The following is a 25649-nucleotide window of genomic DNA, read 5'->3' as shown; positions in this document are numbered from 1 at the left end:
GTTGCTGAGAGGAGAGTGATAACACTTCTCGTGTCAGGAGAATTGGTATAACCACTTTAGAGAGCAAGTCCCCTTCTAGGTATCAGCTCCACGGAAACTTATTCACATGTGTGCAAGAATGTAGAATATTCACCGCAGCACTAACTTGTAATAATGAAAAAAGTGGAAGCAAATTATCTCTCAAAAGAATGTCTAGTTTATTTATGAATAAAATACTGTACAACGATGAAAATAATCTACATCTGCCAACATGGATAAATCTCAAAAACAATGGTGAGTTAAGAGTCAATTGCAAAAAAATATATACACTATAACATTCATGAAAAATGTTAAAATATAAAACAAAATGGTCTATGGACAAACGCTACAGCAAGAATACAGAAATATTAAAAGTACAAAAACACCAAATTTGCGATCACCCAATAGTATTCTGTGGTGATGGAAATGTTCTATATCTGCATTGACCCCAACATGGTAACCGCTAATTAGCGAACTATCCTGAAAGTCCAAGACATAATTTGTGATTTTGCTGAGTTATCACTGAAAAATGTACACACAGAGTTTGGTATTCAGAGCTAGTCACTTACCTAGTCCCTGAGCCTCAGCAACCATTAATTCTTTAATAATGATCTCACATTTTATTTGAAATTTTAAATATAACAGTGATATAAGGGATCCACAAACAGCTTAGGGTATACCCTACTATGCATGCCAAGGATTTATTTTATTCAAATATTATATAGAGTTGCAAAAGATCCTTGGCCTGTCTTCAAAAATCATTCACTCTAGTATTTTCCACTTAAGGAAAAAAAAAGGCACCAAAAGCTTGTAATTAAAACATCTTAATTTGATTATTCATTTCTAAAATTTCTGCAGAAGATACATTCTGAGTAAAATTAAGAGTTTTAGGCAGTTTAAGAAATAGGGCTTAAGTTCAGTTATTTATATTTAAAAAAAATAAACCAAATTTATTAATGGTATGAAAAAAAATCATATTTGAAGTACAGTTTTGAAGAATTTTCGTGATTTAGAGTTCAAAGAATATTCCATGGCAACAGTTCAACCCTATTGTGTACTATCTTAGATATTCTCTCTTAGAGTGATAAAAGGTGTAATAGGATGGATTTAAACATCATCCAACAAACAGCATCCGTCACTCTATTTGCTTCATACTTCTTTTTTTAGAACTGCGTCTAGAATCCTTTTTCTGTTTGAAAATCGGAGAATTTAAGAAACACAAATCTGTAAAAGGGTCTCCTCTTCTCAGTTTCCTATAAGAGTAAAAATAATTCTTAGACATAATTATAAGTATCCCAATACTAACTCACTCTTCAATATAGTTATTATAAAACATGCCAGTGCTAGTATTCCCACTTCAGTTTTTAATTAAAACTTAATATTTCAGTAAATGAAACAAGATGGGATTGGGAGGGAGACAAACCATAAGTGACTCTTAATCTCACAAAACAAACTGAGGGTTGATGGGGGGAGGGGGGTTGGGAGAGGGGGGGTGGGGTTATGGACATTGGGGAGGGTATGTGCTATGGTGAGTGCTGTGAAGTGTGTAAACCTGGCGATTCACAGACCTGTACCCCTGGGGATAAAAATATATTATATGTTTATAAAAAATAAAATTAAAAAAAAAAGAACAATAGTTGACAAAGAGTAAGTGCTCTATAACTACTTGTTAAACAAATAAATGTATATTAGTAATGACTGCTAAAATAACAAAAACAAAAAAAACACAACTTAATATTTCAACAAGACTCATTCTTTTTTTTTTTTTTTTAAAGATTTTATTTATTTGACAGACAGAAATCACAAGTAGGCAGAGAGGCAGGCAGAGAGAGAGGGGGAAGCAGGCTCCCCGCTGAGCAGAGAGCTGGATGTGGGGCTCGATCCCAGGACCCTGGGATCATGACCCAAGCCGAAGGCAGAGGCTTTATTTAACCCACTGAGCCACCCAAATGCCTCAACAAGACTCATTCTTGAACAAAGCTCCAAACTTTACTCCCCCAGCATGTATCATTAAAGGTGGGTTCCCACAAATCAAATACTTACGAAGCTAGCGTGGGCTCCTTATAATTCATACTGACTGCACACCTGCGCTTAGGCAGAGACACTCCTGGGCTTTCTTTCTTTTTTGGAGAAAGAGAAAGTTTTCTGATTTTCACTACAGGATGCAAGGGGACATTGGTGATATCCTTCAGGCTAAAATGAGGTGAGCGGTGAGTTTTAGGTAGTGCACCTACAAAAAAATTTTTACTGAATATGGTTCCAAATGAAAGAAAAAAACACAGGAACTAAAATTGTGTGCAATTACATATCCTAAACATATACAAATCCAACATTTTACATATAAAATACATATATATACACATATAATTATATAATACAGATCTTTAACTCAGTCATTTTTTCATCCCAGATAACACTGAAATATTACTGTAGATGTGAAGAACTGATATGTTACTAAAACTTTAAATTCTTTAAAAAATTATAATTCTTCAACGATAATATGGGTATAATGAATTAAATTATGGAATTTCATTTTAGTTTCACCTTGCTCCGTTGAATCTTCAAGGCCTCCATCTTTTTCAATACCGAAATTTATGAAGTGCCTTTCTATAGTCTTAAAAAGCCACTTAAATTCGCTTTATTAAATAAATGAGAATTCTACACCATAGCTTCTGTGGAGATCAACAGGAAAGGGGTTCCCTCTGGTAAAGCTAATATGTTAAAAAGTTACTCATGTTTTTCCTATTATAAGCATTCAAGTTATTCTACTTTGGAGATAGATCTATATTGGGTGACAGGTATCCAGCACACAGAAGGACAATGCAAGACAATCTCTTCACACAGCTTTAAAAGGCAAATTGTTTTTTGAAGTCAAACTATAACTGTAAAATGCCTATATTTAGCAACCATGTTCTCCAGGGTTATCTAGGTTTCAAATATTGCCTCTTTTTGTCCCCACATAAGTTTACTGTACTATACTAATTATTCCAACTTTTAGTTTGGAAAGTATGGCTAAGCAACATCAGATCAGTTGCTATATTTTGGAACAATGCTTCTTATAATTTATGTATATACAAATACCCCAGGGAACCTGTTAAAAAGATGCAGATTCTGATTCAAGGGTATGGCCCGAGATTCTGCATTTTTAAGAAGTTTCACATAAGGGGCACCTGGGTGGAGCAGTGTTAAGTTCCTGCCTTCGGCTCAGGTCATGATCCCAGGACCCTGGGATAGAGTCCTGCAAGGGCCTCCTTACTCAGCTGGAGCCTGCTTCTCCCTCTGCCTGCCACTCCCTCTGCTTATGCTCTCTCTCTAACAAATAAATAAAATCTTAAAAAAAAAAGTTGTTTCACTTAATTGATGCTAGGGATCTGGGGATTAAACTCTGAGTGACACTATATTAGAGTGTAGTTTTTTTTTTTAATTCACTGTGTAAAATTTCAAGGATACACAAATTTGGACACAAAAATATAATGAAACCCCAGTTACCACACTTCAACAATTATCAACATTTGGCCAATTTTGCTTGATTTTGTAACATTAGGATAGCATATTAAAAACAACAACAACAACACATTTGCATACTACCACGGCTGTACTGGTTGACCTTGGAAAGTAATTTAAATTTTTTAGGTTTTAAGTTTCCTTAAAAACAATATAAACATGGTGGTACCTACACATCATAGAGTTTTTCTTTTTTTTTTTTTCCAAAATTTTATTTTTTTATTTATCTGACAGAGAGAGCATAAGCAAGGGGAGAGAAGCAGGCTCCCCACTGAGCAGGGAGTATGATGAGGGGCTTGATCCCAGGACTTTGGGATCATGGCCTGGGCCAAAGGCAGACACTTAACCCACTAAGCCACCCAGGTGCCCCTTCATATAGTCTTTCTGAGTATCAAATGAAATAGCATGACAATGTTTTGGGAATGCTACAACCTGACCATATGCATTAGTTTTACCACACTAAATTCCCCAAATGAGACTCTCTGAACAGATGTAGGCTCTATTATCAACTTTTGAACCATTCGTACTTTTGACCTTACTAATAAAAGCAAGATTTTCTAAGCCAAAGTTTTTAGATGTCTTACAAGTGTCTTAGAGAAGAATACTTAGCCCATACTGAGAAAAAAGTTTGGTCTAGTGTTTGGCCACCTTTCATTAACTAGAATGAATCAATTTAAAATCATGGTTCCTGTCAAATTGAATATGAAGGAAAGCCATTAAAATGACAGGTCACTGGATTCAAATTTGATTTGTTTTCAAGAGCCTGTTTCAAGTGAGTGTATAGAAGGTATTTTAATTCAACTGAACTCCACCAAAGGTTTTTGGTTACATTGGAAGGCTTCATTTACTAAAAGTAAAAACGCTTTCTCTATAACTAGTATTTGTTCTTAAAGAAGATTTAAATTAGCTTAAAGTAGGTCATAGCCATACAATTGTGATTTCCACCCCAGGCCCCCATTGTTTAATCAGACTGTAACTTCCCCCAGAGACAGATGGCAAGTCTCTAACCTCCCCCAGAGAAACAGATGGTAAGTATAGCATATAAGCATCAGGAGTGATCATTTATTATAAACATTAAAAATGCAGGCAAACAAGTAATCACTTACTGATAGGAGTTTTCGTAAGCTTAGAATCCACGATCTCTTTTTCATTCCTATATTTTAGTGCTCTTCTAGGTCGATACCTGGTGACTGAGCTCCTATCTGATTCACTAGAGACATCTTGACTGTACTTGCAAGTGGGTAAATAGAGGTCATCGGAATCATCTCCTGAACCACTTGATTCACAGATGCTCACTTCAAATTCATTGTTGTTTTCTTCTCCGTTAGAATCATTGCTCGCTTTTTGGCGGAAAGGAGTGATATGAATACCCTCTTCCAAATTAAAATTGTAAGCATCACTGGAAGTAACAGATTCGTCCAACTTTTTTTTAGAAACAGTTTTTTTATTTTCACTTTTGCCCCCTTTATACTTCGATACAGATTTTGATTTTCTCCTTCTGTTAGCTTTTCTTTTCTCTTCTCCTTTTCTTCCTTGTGCACTTCTATGCTTGCTTTCAGTTTGTTCAAATTTATATTCTAAAATGTTTTCTTTTGCTTTAGCAGGTCTTCCTGGGTCAATCAGCTTTAGTGATAAGTTAGTTTGATCCTTATTCCATTGACAAACACTTTGTTCTATGTTTTCAGGTATATTCATGTTTACTAGTGGGTCTACACATCTAATTCTTTCAGATTCAAAGGGCTGCACTGAGAAATGACTGATTTCAAAATCATCCAAGGTATTGAAATGAGATAGATTGTTAAAATGTTTCTTTAAACTTCGACGAACAGATACAGTTCTAGGTAAGACATTATCAGCAGATTTATCTCCTTCTGAATCCCAATCAAATCCCAGTCTATCTTGAGAAATAGGTATTTGCTCTGAGAATTTTTTAAAAAATGAGAAAAATAGTATTACTTTATGGAAATTTTAATTTTAGCAATCTTAGAACTCAAAATTAAAAATGGAATAAATGAAAAGTCATTCTGTAGCTTCTCCACACTTGTTCTAAGTAAATACAAATCTGAGGAACTTAATATTGCCATTTATTTATTTAGCAATGATCAATTGATGGCTTCTATCTGACCTGTGAAAGAACCTTACATAATTTTTGAAAATATTCTAACTGGAGGTTTTCTGTATCCCTGATTTAAAGGTTTAAAGAAAAACTAGTAGGTTATATGTATTTATGTGTATAGGATTCAGTGGGAAAGAACCTCATATTTTAAAGTAGGACAAGCACACTTGAGAAAGTGGGAGCTAAGGTGTTCCTTGAAAAATTAGTAAGATTGGGGTAATTGCAAAGCCCTTCAGGTAAGAAATATCTGTATTTTTAGGAAAAGTGAGGATATTTGGTCCTGTTTATTCAAATGCTATCCCTTCTTCAAAGCTTAGTTCAAGTAGAAAGGATTGATATTTGAGAGCAGGGACACGTCAGTTTAGAAGTGGAAAGAATGGCATGGCTTTCGAGGTCAGCTTTGAGTTTAAACACTAGGCTTTTACCATTTGGGCCACTTCTTGTGAGATAATTTACTTCTTTGAGTCTATATAAAATGGGACCAATTGTACCTACATTCCAAGGTTGTTGTGAGGGTCAAAGGATGTAATGTATGTAAAATGGCTAACACATAGTAGCCACTGGCATACATAGTAGCTATATACATAATAGCTTGGCACATAGTAGGGCTCAGTATATTGCAGCCGTTTATAGCCAATTATAGATTTGACAAAATAAATGGATGTATTTTAAAACTTATTTCGTGTAAAATAAATAGATTTGCTTTGAGCAGAAAAAATCCAGATGAGGAAATTTAAAAAGTTAAAAAAGGGGCACCTGGATGGCTCAGTGGGTTAAAAAGTTAAAAAATATTAGAGAAATTTAATTTTTACTTGTTCACAAAGATCTCGTGTTGCCCTTAATATTATTTTTAGATTTTTACTTAAATTACCTTCTGTTTGGAATGATTCTCCTTGTCCTGGAAGGTGAGCTTCCTGAAGAGGAACTTGTCTAGCCAATGAAAAATAGAAATTTATTTTATAATTATATAATAAAAATAAATTTAAGATGTTCTTAAAATTGTTTTTCTCTTTCTTTAGTATTTCATAATTCTATTTGAAATCAGTATATCTGTTCAGTATCAAAGAAACAAACAAAAATATATGTTGCTTATATGGAGGCTGGTTTGTTACAACTGACATGTAACTTCCACTGGAAGAACAACCTTATCAATGAAGACATGCCATAACTCATAATTTCATTTACCTGGTGAAGCAGTCAATTGGAACAGACTTATAAAATATATTACAGAAATGCAATTTGATTACTCAACTCTTTATCAGCCTGCTTCATCATTAGTCGAGCTGTGATCTTTTTTTTTTCTTGGTAGTATATGTTTTTACGGTGCCTAACTACTGACCTCTTTGAAGTTAACCTATTTGTTTAAAAATCTTGTCCCTCTTTGGCTCATGAAACAACTTTCTTTATGCTTTAATACTATTACTGGCTTTTTCATCCTAATTTTATTTTTTATTTCCTATAGAGAATTTTTCCCTCTAGACATTGAAAATTAAATATAGGTTTAGGTAACAGAGTTATGGTAACTAACAATTTGAGGAATCTTATAAAAAGTCAAGTACCCCATCTTACTTTTTGACCATTACATAAATATTTTGTTAGATCTTACAGTTCAACTATTTTCAACTATTCATGATTAAAATTAATACGGGGATAGAAATCGTCTTAGTGATTATTTTTGTGAAGAGAAGGGGAAAGACTTGAAAGGGATAGGTGATGCCTTATGGCAATGATTCTAATTAGGGATAATTATAAGGATAACTGGCACTGTTGAGTTATTTTTGTTCTCATAACTGGGGGAGGGAAGTGCCACTGACATTTAGTGGTAGAGGCCAAGGATCCTGCCAAATGTCCCACAATGCTTAGGATAGCCCTCCACAACAAAGAATGATCTGGCCTAAAATGTTAATAATGCTAAAACTGAGAAAGCCTAGCTAGAGTGACAGCAGTGCTCTATATCATAATGGAGATTTTGGCTCCACAGGTGTATATATTAGTCAGACTCATCAAACTGTGCAATTAAGATCTGTACATTTTACTTTATGTAATTATATCTCAATAATTTATAAGCAAAGTATACTTGATCTAGAAGGGGAGGAGGGTATATGGGGTGGTCTGACTGTATTTAGGAATGAGGTGGATTAACAAGACAGGTGATAGCTGTGTTACACTTGATCTTAGCCAAAAGGCCGAGAAGCGATGTGATAGCTGTGTTAAACAAGATGTTTTATTATGTTTTGTTTCTAAACCAGACTATGTGTAGTACTGGCAAAAATACCTTCAGGTGAATAACCAATCCATCTTATAATAAAAACATGACATAAGAAAAATATAAGTGAAGAAGTTCAGATATATTTAAATAACTAGCTTATTCCTAGACATCAATAAAGTTAAGTATAAAAAAGTTTTGGCTTGGCTATATGTAACAATCTGTATCATATTATCTTAATGCATTTTTAGTACAGAAAACATCAGACTCCAAACACAAGAATCTATACTATGCAAATTTTCTTTGGTAAATCCATCACAAAATTAAATCTTTCTTGATATTAGTAATCATAATAATGAAATTTGATACTAACGGTATATTCTTCACAAATAAATCCCCAGAATTGTTGTCACTTTTGGAGTCCATTCCAGAAGGACATATTTCCTGGTTCTGTTAATATATTAAAATAAAGAAAACAGTGGTACAATTGAAATACTCATAACAAAGCATTCATTTATTTAATAATAAAAACGTATGAGCACTCTATATGGTGCCAGGCTCTGTTCTAGGAACTAGATGTATAGCAACTTAACAATAGATTTAGGTCCAACCCTCTTACATTCTAGGGTAGGGAGAGAAAATTTTAAAACAAAAGAAAAGAGATATATAAGTAATTTCAGACATTGTAAATGCTATGAAGGAAATACTCAGAGCTGAAGTGATAGAGTACTTGAGGTTGGAGGGGTTCTCTTAGGGTGACTTTCATCTGAAATTTAAAGAATGCAAAGGAGCTAGCCATTGAAAGAGCAGGGGAAGAAAAAGTGATAGAAACAGCAAATACAGAAGTCATGGTGTAGGAAAAACCTTGCTGTATTTCGAAAAGAAAGGCCAGGGGACCTGGGTGGTTCGGTCGTTAAGCGTCTGCCTTTGGCTCAGGTCATGCTCCCAGGGCCCTGGGATCAAGCCTCCCTGCTTGGTGGGAAGCCTGCTTTCCCTCTCCCACTCCCTCTGCTTGTGTTCCTGCTTTCACTTTCTCTCTGTCAAATAAATAAATAAAGTCTTTGAAAAGAAAGGCCATTGTGGCTGGAGTCACCTATGACCTCTCTCATAGTGAGAACAGTAGGGGGTGTGTGCGCAGAGACCACATAATGAAGCTTTGGGAGTCATGAGTTTGAATTTTAGTCTAAGTGTGATGGGAAGTCACATAAATATTAAGAAAGAAAGTAAAATGATCTACGTTTTAAAAAGATCAGTCTGGCCACTGTGTGAAACATGGACTGAATGGGGCCAAGAGCAGGAGGAGTTAGGAAGTCATTATAATAAATCTAGCAAGACATGCCTATGAGCTAGGACTCGAGTCCTGTGGCTACAGAGGTGAAGCCCAGTGGAAGGTATTAAGAGGACAAAGTGTGCTGGATTGAAGAGGGGTGGAGGTGGGGACAGTAAGGGAGAGGGAAGCCTCTTTGGTTTTGAGCAAATGGGTAGGTTATTTTATGAGATGAATAAGACTCACAGACAGAGGCAGAAGTATACAATATCTTTGGGAGAGGAAAAATAAAGAGTTGTACTTTGTACAAAGCATGTTTAAGATCCTTTATAAGTATTTAAGTAGATATATCAAATAGTAGTTTTGTGTGTGTGTGCTAAGTTATAAATTTGGAAGTCATCAGCAGACAGATCACATTTAAAGCCGTGGGAGGGGGATAAGACAGTATGGGTCTAGAACAATTGACATTTGAAAGTAAAGAAGTAAGAAAAGAAGCTGACCTGGAACAGTCAGAAAGGCAGGACAACCAGGAGAGTATGATAGTAAGAAAGCTAAGAAATCAAAGTATTTTTTTTTTTCAAGGTCAAGAAGAAAGAAGTGACCAATAAATTTGGCTACTAAAAATGGGGGTTGTGGGCACCTGGCAGAGTGACCACAGAACCATGGGGATAAAAGCCAGGTAAAAGTAAGTTCAAATGTAAATGGAAGCTGGGGAAGTGAAGACAGTAAGCACACTGTCCTCTCTGCTAAAGTTCTGCTGTGAAGGGAAGCAGAGAAATGAGTAAAAGGGATATGAAACCAGGAGAGGTTTCATTTATTTTCTTTTTTCTTTTAATTATATTTATTTGGCAGACAGAGATCACAAGTAGTCAAAGAGGCAGGCAGAGAGAAAGGGGGAAGCAGGTTCCCTGTGGGGGGTTCGATGTGGGGTTCGATCCCAGGACCCCAAGATCATGACCTGAGCCGAAGGCAGAGGCTTTAACCCACTGAGCCACACAGGCACCCTTATTTTTTTTTTCACTTATTTTCTTTTCCTCTTAAGGTATGAGATAGTAAAGCACATTTGAATGATAGCTAGAATGATTCAGCCAAGAGGGAAATACATGTTGAAAGAGCACAAACTTCTAGGAGCAAAGTCCTAGAGATGAGAAAAAGGGAATCTATGCACAGGAGGGAATCTGATGCAGAGTCTTCAATAGGAAGCAGAGGCACTTCTGCCACTGTGACAGGAGGGAAGATGAAAAACACAGCACAGACACAGGCAGATTTGTACATTTGTATTAGGAAGGTTTTCACTTCCAGACGGATTCCTTAGAGATCACTCTAATCTAGTTCAGTTGTTTTTTTAATTTGATGCACATATAAGATGCTGACATTATGATAGGTTAAAACTGTTCAAGAGAAACAAAACAACTAGAAATTTAATCCTGTTAAATGTCTTCAATTTATTTTCAGTACCGCTAACATTCTAAACGTTAACGTTCTAACATTTAAGTAGTAGTATTATTGAAGGTAAAGGAGAATATTTAACTATAGAATTTATTTTTATTTTAAAAAATTTTTTAAAGATTTTATTTATTTATTTGACAGAGAGAGAGAGATCACAAGTAGGCAGAGAGGCAGGAGGTGGGGGGGAGCAGGCTCCCCGCTGAGCAGAGAGCCCGAAGCGGCGCTCGATCCCAGGACCCTGAGATCATGACCTGAGCTGAGGCAGAGGCCTTAACCCACTGAGCCACCCAGGTGCCCCGAATTTATTTTTATTTTTTAAAAGATTTTATTATTCATTTGAGAGAGAGAGAGAGACAGTGTGTGAGCACGGAGGGAGAAGCAGACTTCCCATCGAGCAGGGAGCCTGATGTGGGACTCAATCCCAGGACTCTGAGATCATGACCTGAGCCAAAGACAGATGCTTAACCGAATGAGCCACCCAGGTGTCCCCAGAATAATATAATTTAATAACAAGTTACTAAAAGATTCATTATAAAATTTAGGGAACAAAAGGTTATTAGGAATTACTTTGGGATTAATCCTTATAAACCAAGTTAACTATTGACAGGCAAGAAAAACATTTTTCTCATTAAAACATTTTAAGGGGCACATGGGTGGCTCAGTGGGTTAAAGCCTCTGCCTTCAGCTCAGGTCATGATCCCAGGGTCCTGGGATCGAGCCCCGCATCTGGCTCTCTGCTCTGCAGGGAGCCTGCTTCCTCCTCTCTCTCTCTGCCTACCTGCGATCTCTCTCTGTCAAATAAATAAATAAAATCTTTTTTTTTTTTTTTTAAAGATTTTATTTATTATTTGACAGAGAGATACAGTGAGCAAGAGAGGGAAACACAAGCAGGGGGAGTGGGAGAGGAAGAAGCAGGCTTCCCACTGAGCAGAGAGCCTGATGTGGGGCTTGATCTCAGGACCCTGGGATCATGACCTGAGCTGAAGGCAGATGCTTAACAAGTGAGCCACCCAGGTGCCCCAATAAATAAAATCTTTAAAAAAAAACCCCAAAAACATTTTAAGCTAGGGCGCCTGGGTGGCTCAGTGGGTTAAGCCTCTGCCTTCAGCTCAGGTCATGATCTCAGCGTCCTGGGATGGAGTCCCGCATCGGGCTCTCTGCTCAGCGGGGAGCCTGCTTCCCTCTCTCTCTCTCTGCCTGCCTCTCTGTCTACTTGTGATCTCTCTCTGTCAAATAAATAAATAAAATCTTAAAAAAAAAACATTTTAAGCTTTTCTATCACTCATAAATTGACTTTATAAGCATGGAAGCACGAGTATAGAATGATGGATGAGAGAGTGACACATGTACCAAGTATATGGCAGAAAACAAACTTTGATGTTTTAAATGCTAAGAACACTTTTGCCCAGCAATTAATATGTTCTAATAAATACTTAAAAATCATTGATAAATACCAAAAGGCCTGGAATAATAGAATTTTTATCCACAGTTTTTGTGATTATCTTATCAGGTACCCATTTGTCACTATTCTATATATGATTCCACCAAAAACTTAGGAGGAAAAGGAAGAGTCAAATATCTTTGGAGGGATTTTTTTTCTTCACTAGTTGACCAAACAAGGCAAAGAAAAAAAAAAAAAAATAGGAACGATTATATTCTGAAGGAAAAAAAAAAACCTTTTAAAATAATCTAACCCTTGGGGCGCCTGGGTGGCTCAGTCCTTAAGCGTCTGCCTTCAAATCAGGTCATGATCCCAGGGTCCAGGGATCGAGCCCTGCATCGGGCTGCCTGCTTGGTGGGAAGCCTGCTTCTCCCTCTCCCACTTCTACCCCCTCTGCTTGTATTCCCTCTCTTGCTGTGTCTCTGTCAAATAAATAAATAAATAAAATAAATAAAATAAAATAAATAAAATCTTTAAAAAAATAACCCTCACATGAAGGAAATTATATTGAATCTTTATAGACAATTCTCTGCTACACTACATATGCACATATTGCATATATATGTATGTACATTCTCTGTATCATACACAGAAAAAATATGGAATCACTTTAGTTGCTGGGAAGCAAGAACTCTTTCACTGACTCCCCTGTCAGGGGTGAGGTGACTTCCTGAGTCTATACCCTTCCACTATGGTCTGGCTTTTTTCTCTGGTTTCCTGGCCTAAGTGCCAACACAACTGTCTTCACTAGCATAGCAAATAGATGGCCAACAGGAAGAAAGTAAACTGTTTCTGTTAATGCCCAGTTAGTGTATAGTTTTCCTTATTTAACCAACCATTAGTAAAATTGACTCTTCAAAAAGCACTTAAATACTCCCCTCCCAAATTAAGGTAGATCTTATAAAACCTCACTAGATGTAACAAAACCACATAGAATAGGTAAGATTTATACCACTGATTAAAACTTCTGGACTGTCTACATCAAGTACCACTTTTAGACCTTTCGCTATCTTTGACTCACTTAAGTGAACAGTCAAAGGGACCAGCGGTGCAATAAGCTAAACTAGTTCTTCTGTACCTTGTCTCGCTACCTGCTTTCAGAACCAAGTTATATAAGCACAAGTCTCAGTCATGTATGTGCTTGAAGTTTCCTTAACTGACAAGAGATGTTTTGATCAATTTGCTAATAACAGAGCTATAAGTAATTCATTTAAATAATATAATTGATCTAAATTACCAATTCATGTCTATTACATTTTTTCCTAAGAAATTTACCATTTGTAATAAAATTACCTGAGCAGTTTCTTCTGTTTGCTGCAGAGTCAGTTTTTCTTTCAATGCATATAGCTGACATGTGAGGTAGTAACATTCTTTTCTCAGTTGGAGGATGATATCTTGGGCTTCTCTCACTTTGGATTTTTCATTTTCCAAAGCTAAAACTAACATTCTGTTGTTGTCTTGGTAGTTTTTTAGCAGTGTAGAAGTGTTGGCTAAAAGAGGAAAAAATTTTTTTATTATGTATTAAGTCTAAACGTAAAAAGTAATGCAAAAGGACATGAAAATCTCTTACAGATTATTTGGATTTGGCATGGTGCAGTTATAAAAGATTTTCGTTTGCCAATCTCTGCCAAATTTTTATTCCTTTTCTCTTTCATCCGTTTCTTTATGTCTTCAAGACTGTCTTGAAAGGACTTTTTAAGGCACCTTTCCTTGGCCATCTTCTGCCTAGGAATTTAAAACAATAAAAAGTATTTAAGTTACCTAAGAGATAATATCATCAAATATAAAATAAGAGTGAGAACACAGGTTGTTCATAAAGAACAAATTAAATAGGTTAAATAGACATAGTAACTGTAGAATTAGCTTATAGAAGATGATACTATTTAGATTTAGATTTTGGTAATAACTTAGATTTTGCAGCTTTAAAATCTCATTAATATTTTGGCATAATATTAGCCTCTTCAGGTACTTTATAGGGAAGGTTAATAAGTATGCATTTTCAACCAAAGCCTCTATAATATGCCACTATTTATTCTTTAACAAATACTGAAGGCTTACTGTATAGGCATTATGGGAAATAATATTATATTTTAGTGTTATTATTATTTTGATATCATTATATGTTTCCTACAGCAATGCATATGACCAACATGTAGTGTTTTAGTGTTTACTAGACTTAACAGCATTAGTTCAGAGGTAATCATATATGTGGGCTTTGTTTTCCAGTTCTGCTCTATATTATTAATTAGATTAGGTCACTTGATTAACTCTTTCTTCCACACTCTTTTAACCCAATACTCAAGATATAGCACACACTTTCAATAAAGTCAAGGTCATCTTCAGAGGTTTCATTAAACTATGTAGCACTATATGCAATTTTAATAGGCTACTATAACAATTATGGAGCTAGAAAGAATAGGAACTGAGGCAGGGGAACATGCCAGTTTTCTCAAAGTTTTTTTAAAACTCAGGTCTGCTAGCTCCTAGTAAGTCATGAATATATCAAACAACATTAAATAATGATTGCTCTACATACAGTTAAAAGTAGCAAAAAAAAAAAAGTAGCAAAACAAGTGATGATAGTGGCATAATGCTACTGAGCATATAAATAAGTATGTAAGTATACATAAATATACTTAAATCTTTCAATACTGCAAATCAGATTTGCTTCAATATTCTACTACTAAGCATATCAAACTACTTTTCATGAACATCTTTTTTTCCTAAATTGCACTTTGCAGATCTTAAAATTGCAAAAATAATTCTTGTTTCCTACAGCTATATATACATTACAAAAGATAACTCCATCTCCTCCCAGTCAAGTATTTTACTAAATCTTGCATTTTCTTGAATATTTTCTCCAGGCCTTATTTTCCTTGACACAGTGTCTGGGGGTGTTAAATATAGATATTATAGATCCCATTATTTTCTGACAGTGTAGATACAACACGTACTGGGATGGTTCTAGTAGAGCAAGCACAACAATTTTTTTTAAAAGCACTAATGTTAAGTGGATTGTATAAAACAATGTATCACAATGGAGCATTTGAAGTTTCCACCGGAGATGTCTGAGAGCCATACAGATGAAGTAATTGATCAAGTTAGTTTAGCAAAGACTTACCTAAAAAACTTTTGTTACCACGTTTAACCAACTTAAAATCACAAAAGAAATTGGCCATATCAGAAGTTCCCTGTCTAGGCCAATGGTGTTAACAGGCGGTTTGGTTGGGAGAACTAATGAAAACAGGTCACTGTGCGAGATAAGAGTCCGTCTGTATTCAGATGAACCTGGAATATTGGATCTCCGTCATAATTTTTACATTCGTGCTGCTGAAGCAGCCAGGTAGGACACTGATCAGGGCTAGCTTCTCCAGGATAACCGAAGCGAAACAAGGTCAACGGTATCGCACTGCACAAAGAACAGCTGCCGGCTTGTGCGCCCTAACATTAAGCCTAGCTTTTAACACTGTAAATGCTTTCACACATAACTTAATCCACAAAATTCTGCAAGGCAGGAGGTTAGGGTATCCCAGTATTTAACAGAAGAGGAAATTAGAGCGTCGGAAAGCGCAAGTCCGGTGGATGAACACAGAATGGCACCCGATCAATTTGACTCCACAGCCTGAGCTTTTGGACACCGAACTTGGAACGACTGAGAGACCTCTGAAGGAAGAAGTGGGCCACAACACCCCTGTTCCACACCTGAAAAACCTGTGGCCGTTTTCTCGGAGGCTTGGGTAAAGACGGGGAGGGGAGGTGTTGCCGGAAGAGGGCCCGGAGAACCCTCCTCCCACAGGTACGTCCAAAACAGTACCTTGACCACCACTTCTGCCGCAGCTGTCGCCCTCCTCCTTACATTCCAAGCTTCCGCGACGCGGTCCGGCCGGTGCGTCCCACGATTCGGACCCTCCGGGTCTAGGTTCTATCTACTGTCGCCAGCCGGCTAACGCGGCCACATTCGAAATTCTCCGCCGCGCTCACCCATTGGCTGGCTGCAGGCGGTCACGTGAGACGACGGCGCAGCGGGGGACGCGGCGGAGTGCCGCCGAACTGCGCTAGCTCACGTGACTCACTCCGAGTCTCCATATCCGGGTGTCTCCCTCTCTCCTGTTCCGCGGAGGGGGGCGGAGTCATTAGTCCGCGCGTTGACCTGAGGGCGCTTTTACGCTAAGAGTCTTTGGCTTTTAGGGGTGGAGCCGCTGCGAGATCTTTAAGGGTGGGTATATTAGGGCGTTCAGAAGCTTCCTGTTAACTTTAGTCTTGCGGCTTCCCGACTTTGAGGTTGTACTCGCGGGCTCCCTCTTGTGTGAGAAGAAGCTCCTTGATTGCCGGCTCAAGCTATCGACCTGCTGCACAGAGCCATCTGGTAGGGCCATTAAAGCCAAAATAGGAAGCACGTTTTGGGTGAACGGGATATTAGGGAAGTTCCAGATATCTGAAATATTCATCTCCAGCCTCTTTGTCTGGCTACCTCTGACTCTTCAACCCTCAGGAAATGGGATTGGCATCCGTACAGCTATCGAGCCAGAAGTCTGGGCAATTTTCCTTACTGATTTTTTTATTCCTCCTCAGCCTTTCCATGCCCTGTCAGTCACCCATCCTGTCACTTCTGCCTTTTAATTATTTTGTTCACCTCCAAACCCCACTGTTTTCCACATAGCCAAATACCTAATCTCTTTCTGTGAACTGTGTACCAGTACCTACTCTGACCCACTCCCTTATGTTCTTCTTTGAGTGATATTTTGACAAAGCAACTATGATTGAGTATAAACTCATATGACTCCCCACTATATTTAAGATGGAGTTCAATCTCCTAAAGATGTTTGGTCTTTAAAGAGCCATGTGGTTTCTAGTTTCACCTCTTCTGAATTTTCTTTCATTTCCTTGTAATTCATCTTGCTACTTTTGCCCATGCTATTTTGTCAAGAGCAGTCTTTCCTCCCCCCTGGGCCCACTAGTCTTATTCATGCTGCAGGTCTCATTGTAGAGGTTAGTTCTTCCAGAAAGCCTTGTCTGTCCCCAAAGCCCCCTTAATAACCTGCCTTGTACAGCCTAGTGCCATGCATGCACTTTTCCTTTGGTACCCCTTGTGGCGTTGACTTGTCATTCATTGCCCATTTATTCAACTTGCGTAAGGACAGGAACTGTACGTAACTGTTTATAGTTAAATATTCAGCATCTTTTTAGCAATTTGCTGTTAATATATATTCACTGGGACAATAAAAGAATTAATGAAACCTAAGCAGTTATTTTGAATTTAGGCATTCAATTCATCCTGAAGTTCTGTTTGTTTGTTTTTTAATTTTTTAAAGATTTGTTTTTAAGATTTTTATTTATTTATTTGACAGAGATCACAAGTAGGCAGAGAGGCCGGCAAAGAGAGAGAGAGAGAGGAGGAAGCAGGCTCCCCGCTGAGCAGAGAGCCCGATATGGGGCTTGATCCCAGGACTCTGGGATCATGACCCGAGCCAAAGGCAGAGGCTTTAGCCCACTGAGCCACCCAGGCACCCCTAATTTTTAAAAAGATTTTTATGTATTTATTTGACAGAGAGAGAGCACAAGTAGGCAGAGAGGCAGGCAGAGGGAAAGGGAGAAGCAGGCTCCCCACTGAGCAGGGAGCCCGACGTGGGACCTGATCCCAGGACTCCAGGATCATGGCCCGAGCTGAAGACAGTTGCTTAACCAACTGAGCCACCCAGGTGCCCCTGTTTGTTTGTTTTTAAGATAACTAACATTTACATCCTTATCCTTGTCTAGGCCTCACCTCAAGTCTTCTTGGCTTGAGTGGAAGAGATGAGAACATCTGTTTTCAGCCAATAACTTGTTCTCCCAGTGTTATGAGCCAGGTTGCTTCCATTCATCCTTAGTTTACTACTCTAGGCAGTGTGGTTTATATGTGCAGAAGCATCACGAAGAAAGCATCAGGGCAGGTATGATGTGCTGGCTTGGCTATAGGTGGTGGCGGCTGCTGCCTACAGTGAAGCTCAGGGTTTGGGGCCCACTGCTTGCGCCAACCTCAACTGGCGGCATTAATCACTCTGTTCTGCTGGTGTGGGTGGTGGCATCCGTCTCTGCAGTTGGCTTGGGGGCCCTGGCAGCGGTTAAGATTGGCACAGGTGCAGAGCGCAATGGAGTTGCTACTGGGTGTGCATACTGCCTCAGGTCTGTCCAGGTGGGCCTGCATCGGCCTCACCACTGTGTCCCTGTCATGTGCCTACCGCCATGACATCCTGGCCAACTCTGAAGGCAGAAATAAACATTGCAAGGCATCTTAAGAAGTTGCAGTTTGTGCAAATCAGTTGAGGTGGTCCAAAAGACTTCTAGACTCACTTATCTAAAGAATATGTGGAGACTTGGGGCATCTGGGTGTCATAGTTGGTTAAGCCGAGGACTCTAGATTCTGACTTAGGTCAACATCTCAAGGTCTGAGGTAGAGCCCCAGCCTCGGACTCCATGCTGAGGGGGTTGAGCCTGCTTAGGAATATGCAGAGGCTTATTCCAGAGCTGTATGACCTGGATAATTGCCACCCTTTGAAAGCCACTGTATTGTTCTGGATTCAGTTTCCATTGTGGATCTTCCTATCTGTTGCTCTCTGGAATTTCAGCATAGGGCAACACGTTCAGGAGAAGGTTTTTTTCCATTCAGAAACCAGTTAGCTACTGATGAGGTCCTGTAGTTTCTTAACCTCACTGCAGCACTTGATTCTGCCTATCTCGGCTGGTGTCATTAATTTATTAAAGTGGAGATTTTTGCTCTGCAAAAAATTGGAATGTCTTATTTTCAGACATATGTTGCATACTTTGTTCGTGCAGTATCAGTGTTGATGATTCCAACTGCTGTGACAGTACCTTCACTGATTATCTTCTACTGGTTGTGCTCCAGCTCATGGGCCTTGCACAGAACTTGCTGCTGTGTTCTCCTGGGTTTTGCCAACTTTGCTGAATACTGGTCACCAAGTCACCAGATACAGATATTCCTTATAAGGACCTCTTGGCTGACCTTTTACACTAAGTTCATTTCAAGAAAATGACATGTTTTTCAGTAATTTATTTTTTTTATTTCTTTTCAGCGTAACAGAATTCATTGTTTATGCACCACACAATTGCATGGAGCATAAACACAATATGTGCCCTCCATAATACCCACCACCTGGCTCCCCCAACCTCCCACCCCCCGCCCCTTCAAAACCCTCAGGTTGTTGTTCAGAGTCCACAGTTTCAGTAATTTCTAAACAATTGCAAGTGTCATTATCACAATATATTTGGGCTTAGAAATTCATATTGATTTCATTTGTTTTTATTTAAAATCATGAATTGTGTGAAGTACTGTGGGTTAAGATATAATTCAAATATACTTGACAACACTTAAAATCTTTTAAGTGCTAGAAATGTATGTCTAATTGTATCCTAAAGGGACACCTGGGTGGCTCAGTCAGTTAAGCATCTGTCTTCGGCTTAGGTCATGAGGTCCTGGGACTGAGTCCTGCATCAGGCTCCTTGCTTAGTGGGAGCCTGCTTCTCCCTCTGCAGGGGGAGGGTATGCTTGTGCATGTGCTCTCTCTTTCTGACAAATAAATAAATAAAATCTTTAAAAAAAATAATTGTATGCTAAAAATATAGAAGTAGAATCAAAGTATCTGGTTCTGCTTATAAAATTACTAGAGACACCAGAACTTTGGAAAACAGGATTAGATACTGGATGATGTCAAATTATACTGACTAATCTCATACATTAAAGCTTTATAAAGTAAGAGAATCCAGTGAGGTGATACTTAAAATTTTGAAGGTGTGGGGGATCATAAACCCATTTACACATCTTCTAAAGCTATGCTTTTCTTTTTAGAAAAATTCTGGGTTCTCAACATAGGGGCCTTCATTGATGACTCCCCTTACTCTTCTCCAAGGCTTTCTGGTAATTCCTGGTTAAGAAATCTTATTCTAATGGAACACACAATGATGATGAGTTAATGTGTGACTTTTATAAAATGGACTTGAGATACACGCAGTAGAGTAGTCCTTACAAGAAAGTACCTAATATGGTAGGTGATGTTGCCTTTCAACACTGAATGTAGCACTAAGTACTGCTAGAGCCCAAAGTGGAAAATCTTAAGCATTAAGTTTGTTTAGTTATAGGAAGAAAATCAAAAGGGAAGCTACCGATTAAGGAGGTGATTTTATGAACTTTATTTGGAAGGGTTAAGTACTCTAATGGGTTACCACTATAGTAGACATTTAATATAGGAAAAGTTAACAGGTAATATAAATTGTGGATCCATTTGTTTGCTTGATTTGAAAAGATGATAAAACTAATTGCAGTTTAGAATATTTATGATTAAATTTGACAGTCATTTGAGAAGATTAAAAAAAAATAGGAGAAAGGATCACAAATTAAATTAAAAAAAATTTTTTATCGCTTGAGGCCAGAAGGTATGAATGAGAAAGTGAGAACAGGGCTGGCTTAATGAGCATGCGACCTGTGCTCAGAAAAGCCTTGCACTTGGTTTGATGTTCTGCTTTTGCCCTTTTGAAATGCTTAACAATTTATATTTGAGCTTGTTATTTGTAAGTGAAGTCTGATAAGACAATGGAACATGCATATGAACAAATGAGAAAATGTGTAATATGTGTGTCCATCTGTGTCTCTTGTTGCCTCATTGCCATACTGTGTTCAGGATGTTCACTAAATGGCTTCCATGACACACATATTTTATACCTGCGACTCTGTGCTCAGAAGGGCTTCATACTTGGTGTAGTGGTCTGCTGCCATCTTGAAATTCCTTTTTTTAAAAAAAAAAAATATATTTATTTACTTAGAGAGAGAGAGAGAGGGGGAGAGGTTGGGGGAGGGGCAGAGGAAGAGGGAGAGAGAATCCCAAGCAGACATTGCACTTAGTGCAGAGCCAGACATGGGGCTCTATCTTATGACCCTGAGATCATGGCCTGAGCCAAAACTAAAAGTCGACGTTTAACAGACTGCGCCACCCAAGCCCACCACCCACCCTCTGCCATCATGAAATTTTTAAGAATTTTTAACAATTTTTAATTCCAGTATAGTTAACATACAGTGTTATATTAGTTTCAGGTGTACCGCATAGTGATTCAACAATTCTATACATTACTTAGTGCTCATCATGATAAGTGTACTCTTTTTTTTTTTTTTTAAGATTTTATTTTTTTATTTATTTGACAGCAAGCAGGCAGAGAGGCAGGCAGAGAGAGAGAGAGAGAGAGAGAGAGGTGGAAGCAGGCTCCCTGCTGAGCACAGAGCCCGATGTGGGGCTTGATCCCAGAACCCCAGGATCATGACCTGAGCCGAAGGCAGAGGCTTTAACCTACTGAGCCACCCAGGCGCCCCGATGATGATAAGTGTACTCTTAATCCCCTTCACCTATTTCACCTATACTTCTACCCGCCTCCCCTCTGGTAACTGTCAGTTTGTTCTCTATAGTTGAATCTGTTTCTTGGTTTATTTCTTTTTGTCTTTTTTCAATTGTTTCTAAAACTGAAAAATGGTTATGTTTGAAATCATGCACATTTGTCTTTCTCTGACTGGCTTATTTCACTTAGCATTACACTCTGTGGATCTACCCATGTTGATGTAAATGGCAAAATTTCATTCTTTTTTATGGCTGAGTCATAGTCCTGTGTGTGTGTGTGTGTGTGTGTGTATTTATATCTTTATCCAGTCATCTGTAGATATACATTTGGATTGCTTCCATAATTTGGCTGTTGTTAATAATGTTACAATAAACATAGGGATGTATATATCTTTTCAAATTAGTATTTTTGTATTCTTGGGAGTTACTAGATCATATGGTAGTTTTATTTTTAATTTTTTGAGGAATCTCCACACTGTTTTTGTTTGTTTGTTGTTTTTAGCGCTTTTATTTATTTATTTGACAGAAAGTGAGAGAGAACAAGTGAACACAAGCAGGGGGAGCAGCAGAGGGAGAGGGAGAAGCAGGCTCTGTGCTGAGCAGGGAACCCGCTGGCAGGGCTCAATCCCAGGACCCCCTGACCATGACCAGAGCTGAAGGCAGACACTTAACTGACAGCCAGCTATGCATATCTCTCCGTACTGTTTTCCACACTGGCTGTACCAGTTTGCATTCCCACCAACAGTGTACAAGGGTTCCTTTTTCTCCATGTCCTTGCCAAGACTTGTTGCTTCTTGAGTTTTTGATTTTAGCTCTCTGACAGGTATGAGGTTATAACTCATTGTAGTTTTGATTTGCATTTCCCCGATGATGAATGATGTTGAGTGTCTTTTCATGGGTCTGTTGGCCATGTGTATGTCTTTGGAGAAATGTCTGTTCATGTCTTCTGCCTATTTTTTAACTGTGTTACTTTTTGTTTGTTTGTTTGTTTGTTTTGTATTGAGTTGTATACTCTTTTTATATATTTTGGATACTAAACCTTTACCAGATATGTCATTTGCAAATATCTTCTCCCATTCAGTGGGTTATCATTTAGTTTTGTTGATGTTTCCTTTACTGTGCAGAAGATTTTATTTTGATATACTCCCAGTAGTTTATTTTTGCTTTTGTTTCCCTTGCCTCAGGAGACATATCCAGAAAGATACTGCTACAGCCCATGTTAGAGAAATCACTGTGTTCTCTCCTAGGATTTTTATGGTTTAAGGTTTCAAATGTAGGTCTTTAATCTGTTTTGTTTATTTTTGTGTATGGTATAAGAAAGTCGTCATTCTTTTGTATGTAGCTGTCCAGTTTTCCCAACATCATTTGTTGAAGAGACGGTCTTTTTCCTATTGCATGTTCTTGCTCCCTTTGTCAAAGATTAATTAACCATATTATCATGGGTTTATTTCTGGGCTCTCTATTCTCTTCAAAATTCTTAATGTTTCTTTTAAAAGATTTTATTTCTTTATTTGTCGGAGAGCACAAGCAGGGGGATGGGCAGAGGGAGAAGCAGACTCGCCACTGAGCAAGGAGCCAATGTGAGACTCAATCCCAGGACTCTGGGATCATGATCATGGTGTCCCAAAATTCTTAATGATTTTATCTTTGAACTTGTATATTCAGTTTGGGTCTCACTGAACACTTGCACTTCTTAGCCTCTAGAGACTTTAAAAAACCTAATCTGAGGGTGTCTGGGTGGCTCAGTTGGTTAAGTGACTGCCTTTGGCTCTTGTCGTGATCCTGGAGTCCTGGGATGGAGTCCCATACAGGGATCCCTGCTTGGCAGGGAACCTGCTACTCCCGCTGACCTCTCTCCTGTGTGTGCTCTCTCGCTCTCAAATAAATAAATAAAATTTTAAAACAATAACAACAAACTTAATCTGAGATTGATTATTTCCAGCCAGTTTTAAGAAACTAAAGTTGACTTTATGGAGCCAGTGAAGCCCCTGGCTTCAGCAAAACTGTAGCTGAAAGTTAGTATTTTTAAATGTGCATAAAATCACTATTCTTGCTGCACTTGTATAAATAACCAGGCCAGATTTAATGAGACTAGACTTATTTTACAAACAAATCAGTGTTACTGTAATTGCCTTTGGTAAAAATGGGGTGACTATAGAGAGAAAAATTGTATTTCAACAGAAAACTATAGTATGCCCATTACAGATTCTATTTCTTCTCACTGTCTTTGAGGTTTTGTTATTAACCTGTAAACTGTACTGGACTGTGAGTTCTGCTTCTTTCAGTTTGAGTTCTCTTATATCTGGCTACAAATCTTCAAACACATTTCCAATTTTCTCCTTATGACTTAGAATCACTGAAACCAAAACTGCCCTTTTCTCCATGCCCTAACTAGCTAAAGGGAGACAACTACATGTGGGCTAGCATAGCAGATTTTAGCTACTTGTATGAATAAATCTGTATGTATATATGCATGTGAAAGTGTTAACTTATTCATTCTCTCACTTGTATGGACAGAGAGGTTTCTTGTGAATATTTAAGAGTTAAGTCACTTTTGCTTATGTTATTACTGCTTGAGGTTGAGCCTTCTTGAGTATTTTAAAAATATATACCAACAAACCTGGCGATTCTACAGACCTGTACCCCTCAGGCTAATAATTCATTATATGTTAATAAAAAAGAAAAAAATTTAAAAAAAGACACTCATAAAAAAACATTTAGAACTGGAAAATAATAAGCTTTTTTTAAAGTTTATATATATATAACAACAGAACTACTCTGAAAAGAAAAATATTGCCACCATTTGTAGACCATGTAAACTTCAAGTGTGTGTTATTTTTATCCCTTTATCTAACTCAAGTCAGGACTTTAAAAACAATTTGCTTTTGAAACTTGAAGTTCTTAAAGTAGTGTGATACGATTGCTGCTGTTCTAGTCCCCAAGAGTTTTCTGTGTGAAAGCTTGAATCAATACAAATGAGGGAGAACTTGGAATGTTAAACAAAACAAAATAAAAAACAAAGGAACACATGCAAAACGTCAGAGGTTTCATCGCAACAGATCATGTGTGCACAATTTTTATACCTATATCTATGTAGGTCACTTAGTTCACCAGAACACTCTGATATCATCAGATATTAAAGCTGCAAACCAGGAAAATCCATCAGATTGAAACTGCCATCTTCATTATACCATCTAAGGGTGTTTCCAGCTCAAATCTAGAAATGGTCTTCACTGACTACTATTTAGTCTTAGAAATTCATTTAAAAACTAGGTTATAATTTGCTCCAACTATGAACCTGTTTCTCTTTTGATTCCATAAAATGCCTCTTATTAAATTCCTGATTGCTGACACTATATAGAGCCCTACTTAGATGGAAACTCCTACCTGCAATACTGCCTCTTGAAATGAGACATCATCTTATTTTTCCTGTCCTAAATAATTATGACCTGGTTCATTATTGTAAGACACAATGCAATATTCAAATACTTATTTCATACCATACAAATTAATTCTTTCCAAAAAGTTTTCTGAGATCCACTTCCTAAAGAAGACAATGGGTCCCATACATTAAAACCTAGAGATTTGTTTATTGGAAAAGACATCAATGAAAGATTGCAGTTGCACCTTCTTAGAGGAGATCTACAAAATTTCTACAGTAACAACAAAAATCTATAGAATTTTTAGCCAGAATTATATTAGAGAACCACATAGTCTTAGATTGTTTAGAACCATATAGCCTTAGCTTATGAATAAGAAAGAATGTGTTTTTATTAATACATCATGTTATGCCTATTTGGAGGAAATTGAAACCCAATTATAGTCCACGCACACCCCCCCAATGCAGATTGCTTGGAAAAGTAAAATTTGACTCTGATTATAAGCCATTTGATCCTTTTAGTTGGTTAAGTTTGGGTGAATGGGCACCTTTAGCATTACTCTTAGTCACCATTTTGCTGGTTTTCATGGTCCTTTGAAGATCACAAACCAGGATTTCAGTAGATTTTTCTGACCATTCAAGTTCATTTAATTTTTTTTCTTAGAAAAATCACCTGATAAGTCAGTAGCTGCTAACAAGTATTTAAGCCTTTGGGGGTATTTTTTCAAACATTTGATATTACCCTTTTGTTAGTCATGTTGTTAATATCCCTATGCATTGTATTATCTCAAGAGTCTTTAATGCTTGTTCTGATTTCCCCAAAATGCCTAAATAAAACTTGAGATGTTTTCATATTAGTGTTACCTTTCACTTCCTAGACAATCAGCTACAA

The 25649-nt window shown here is 37.6% G+C and overlaps 1 protein-coding gene and 1 pseudogene across 1 annotated transcript; one reads left to right on the top strand and one right to left on the bottom strand.

Annotated features, from left to right (window-relative positions):
* Window positions 1-1020: 1020 nt before the first annotated feature.
* On the bottom strand, window positions 1021-15978 carry LOC111155084 (shugoshin 1). The gene is made up of 8 exons (XM_022515132.1): window positions 15816-15978; window positions 13572-13726; window positions 13295-13491; window positions 8218-8294; window positions 6510-6568; window positions 4629-5441; window positions 2062-2248; window positions 1021-1271 (listed from the first exon to the last, which is right to left on the bottom strand). The coding sequence occupies exons 2-8, from the start codon at window positions 13717-13719 to the stop codon at window positions 1154-1156; spliced, it is 1599 nt and encodes a 532-aa protein (XP_022370840.1). The 5' UTR covers window positions 13720-13726; window positions 15816-15978; the 3' UTR covers window positions 1021-1153.
* A 1955-nt stretch (window positions 15979-17933) lies between these two features.
* On the top strand, window positions 17934-19032 carry LOC111155191 (annotated as a pseudogene).
* Window positions 19033-25649: the final 6617 nt, after the last annotated feature.

Source organism: Enhydra lutris, unplaced genomic scaffold (assembly GCF_002288905.1).
Source record: "Enhydra lutris kenyoni isolate GAN:26980312 unplaced genomic scaffold, ASM228890v2 scaffoldscaffold39, whole genome shotgun sequence".
NCBI lineage: Eukaryota > Metazoa > Chordata > Mammalia > Carnivora > Mustelidae > Enhydra > Enhydra lutris.
The sequence above is the reverse complement of the archived record's forward strand: the minus strand, read 5'-3'. Positions and strand labels throughout refer to the sequence as shown.

Bases quoted from the DNA above. Each gene is read 5' to 3' on its own strand.
- LOC111155084 (XM_022515132.1), bottom strand. From the start codon at position 13,719: ATGGCCAAGGAAAGGTGCCTTAAAAAGTCCTTTCAAGACAGTCTTGAA. The intron at 13,492-13,571 runs GTAAGAGATTTT...TTCCTCTTTTAG, and splicing joins ATGCCAAATCCAAATAATCT to CCAACACTTCTACACTGCTA. The intron at 8,295-13,294 runs GTAATTTTATTA...ATATATTAACAG, and splicing joins AAACAGAAGAAACTGCTCAG to AACCAGGAAATATGTCCTTC.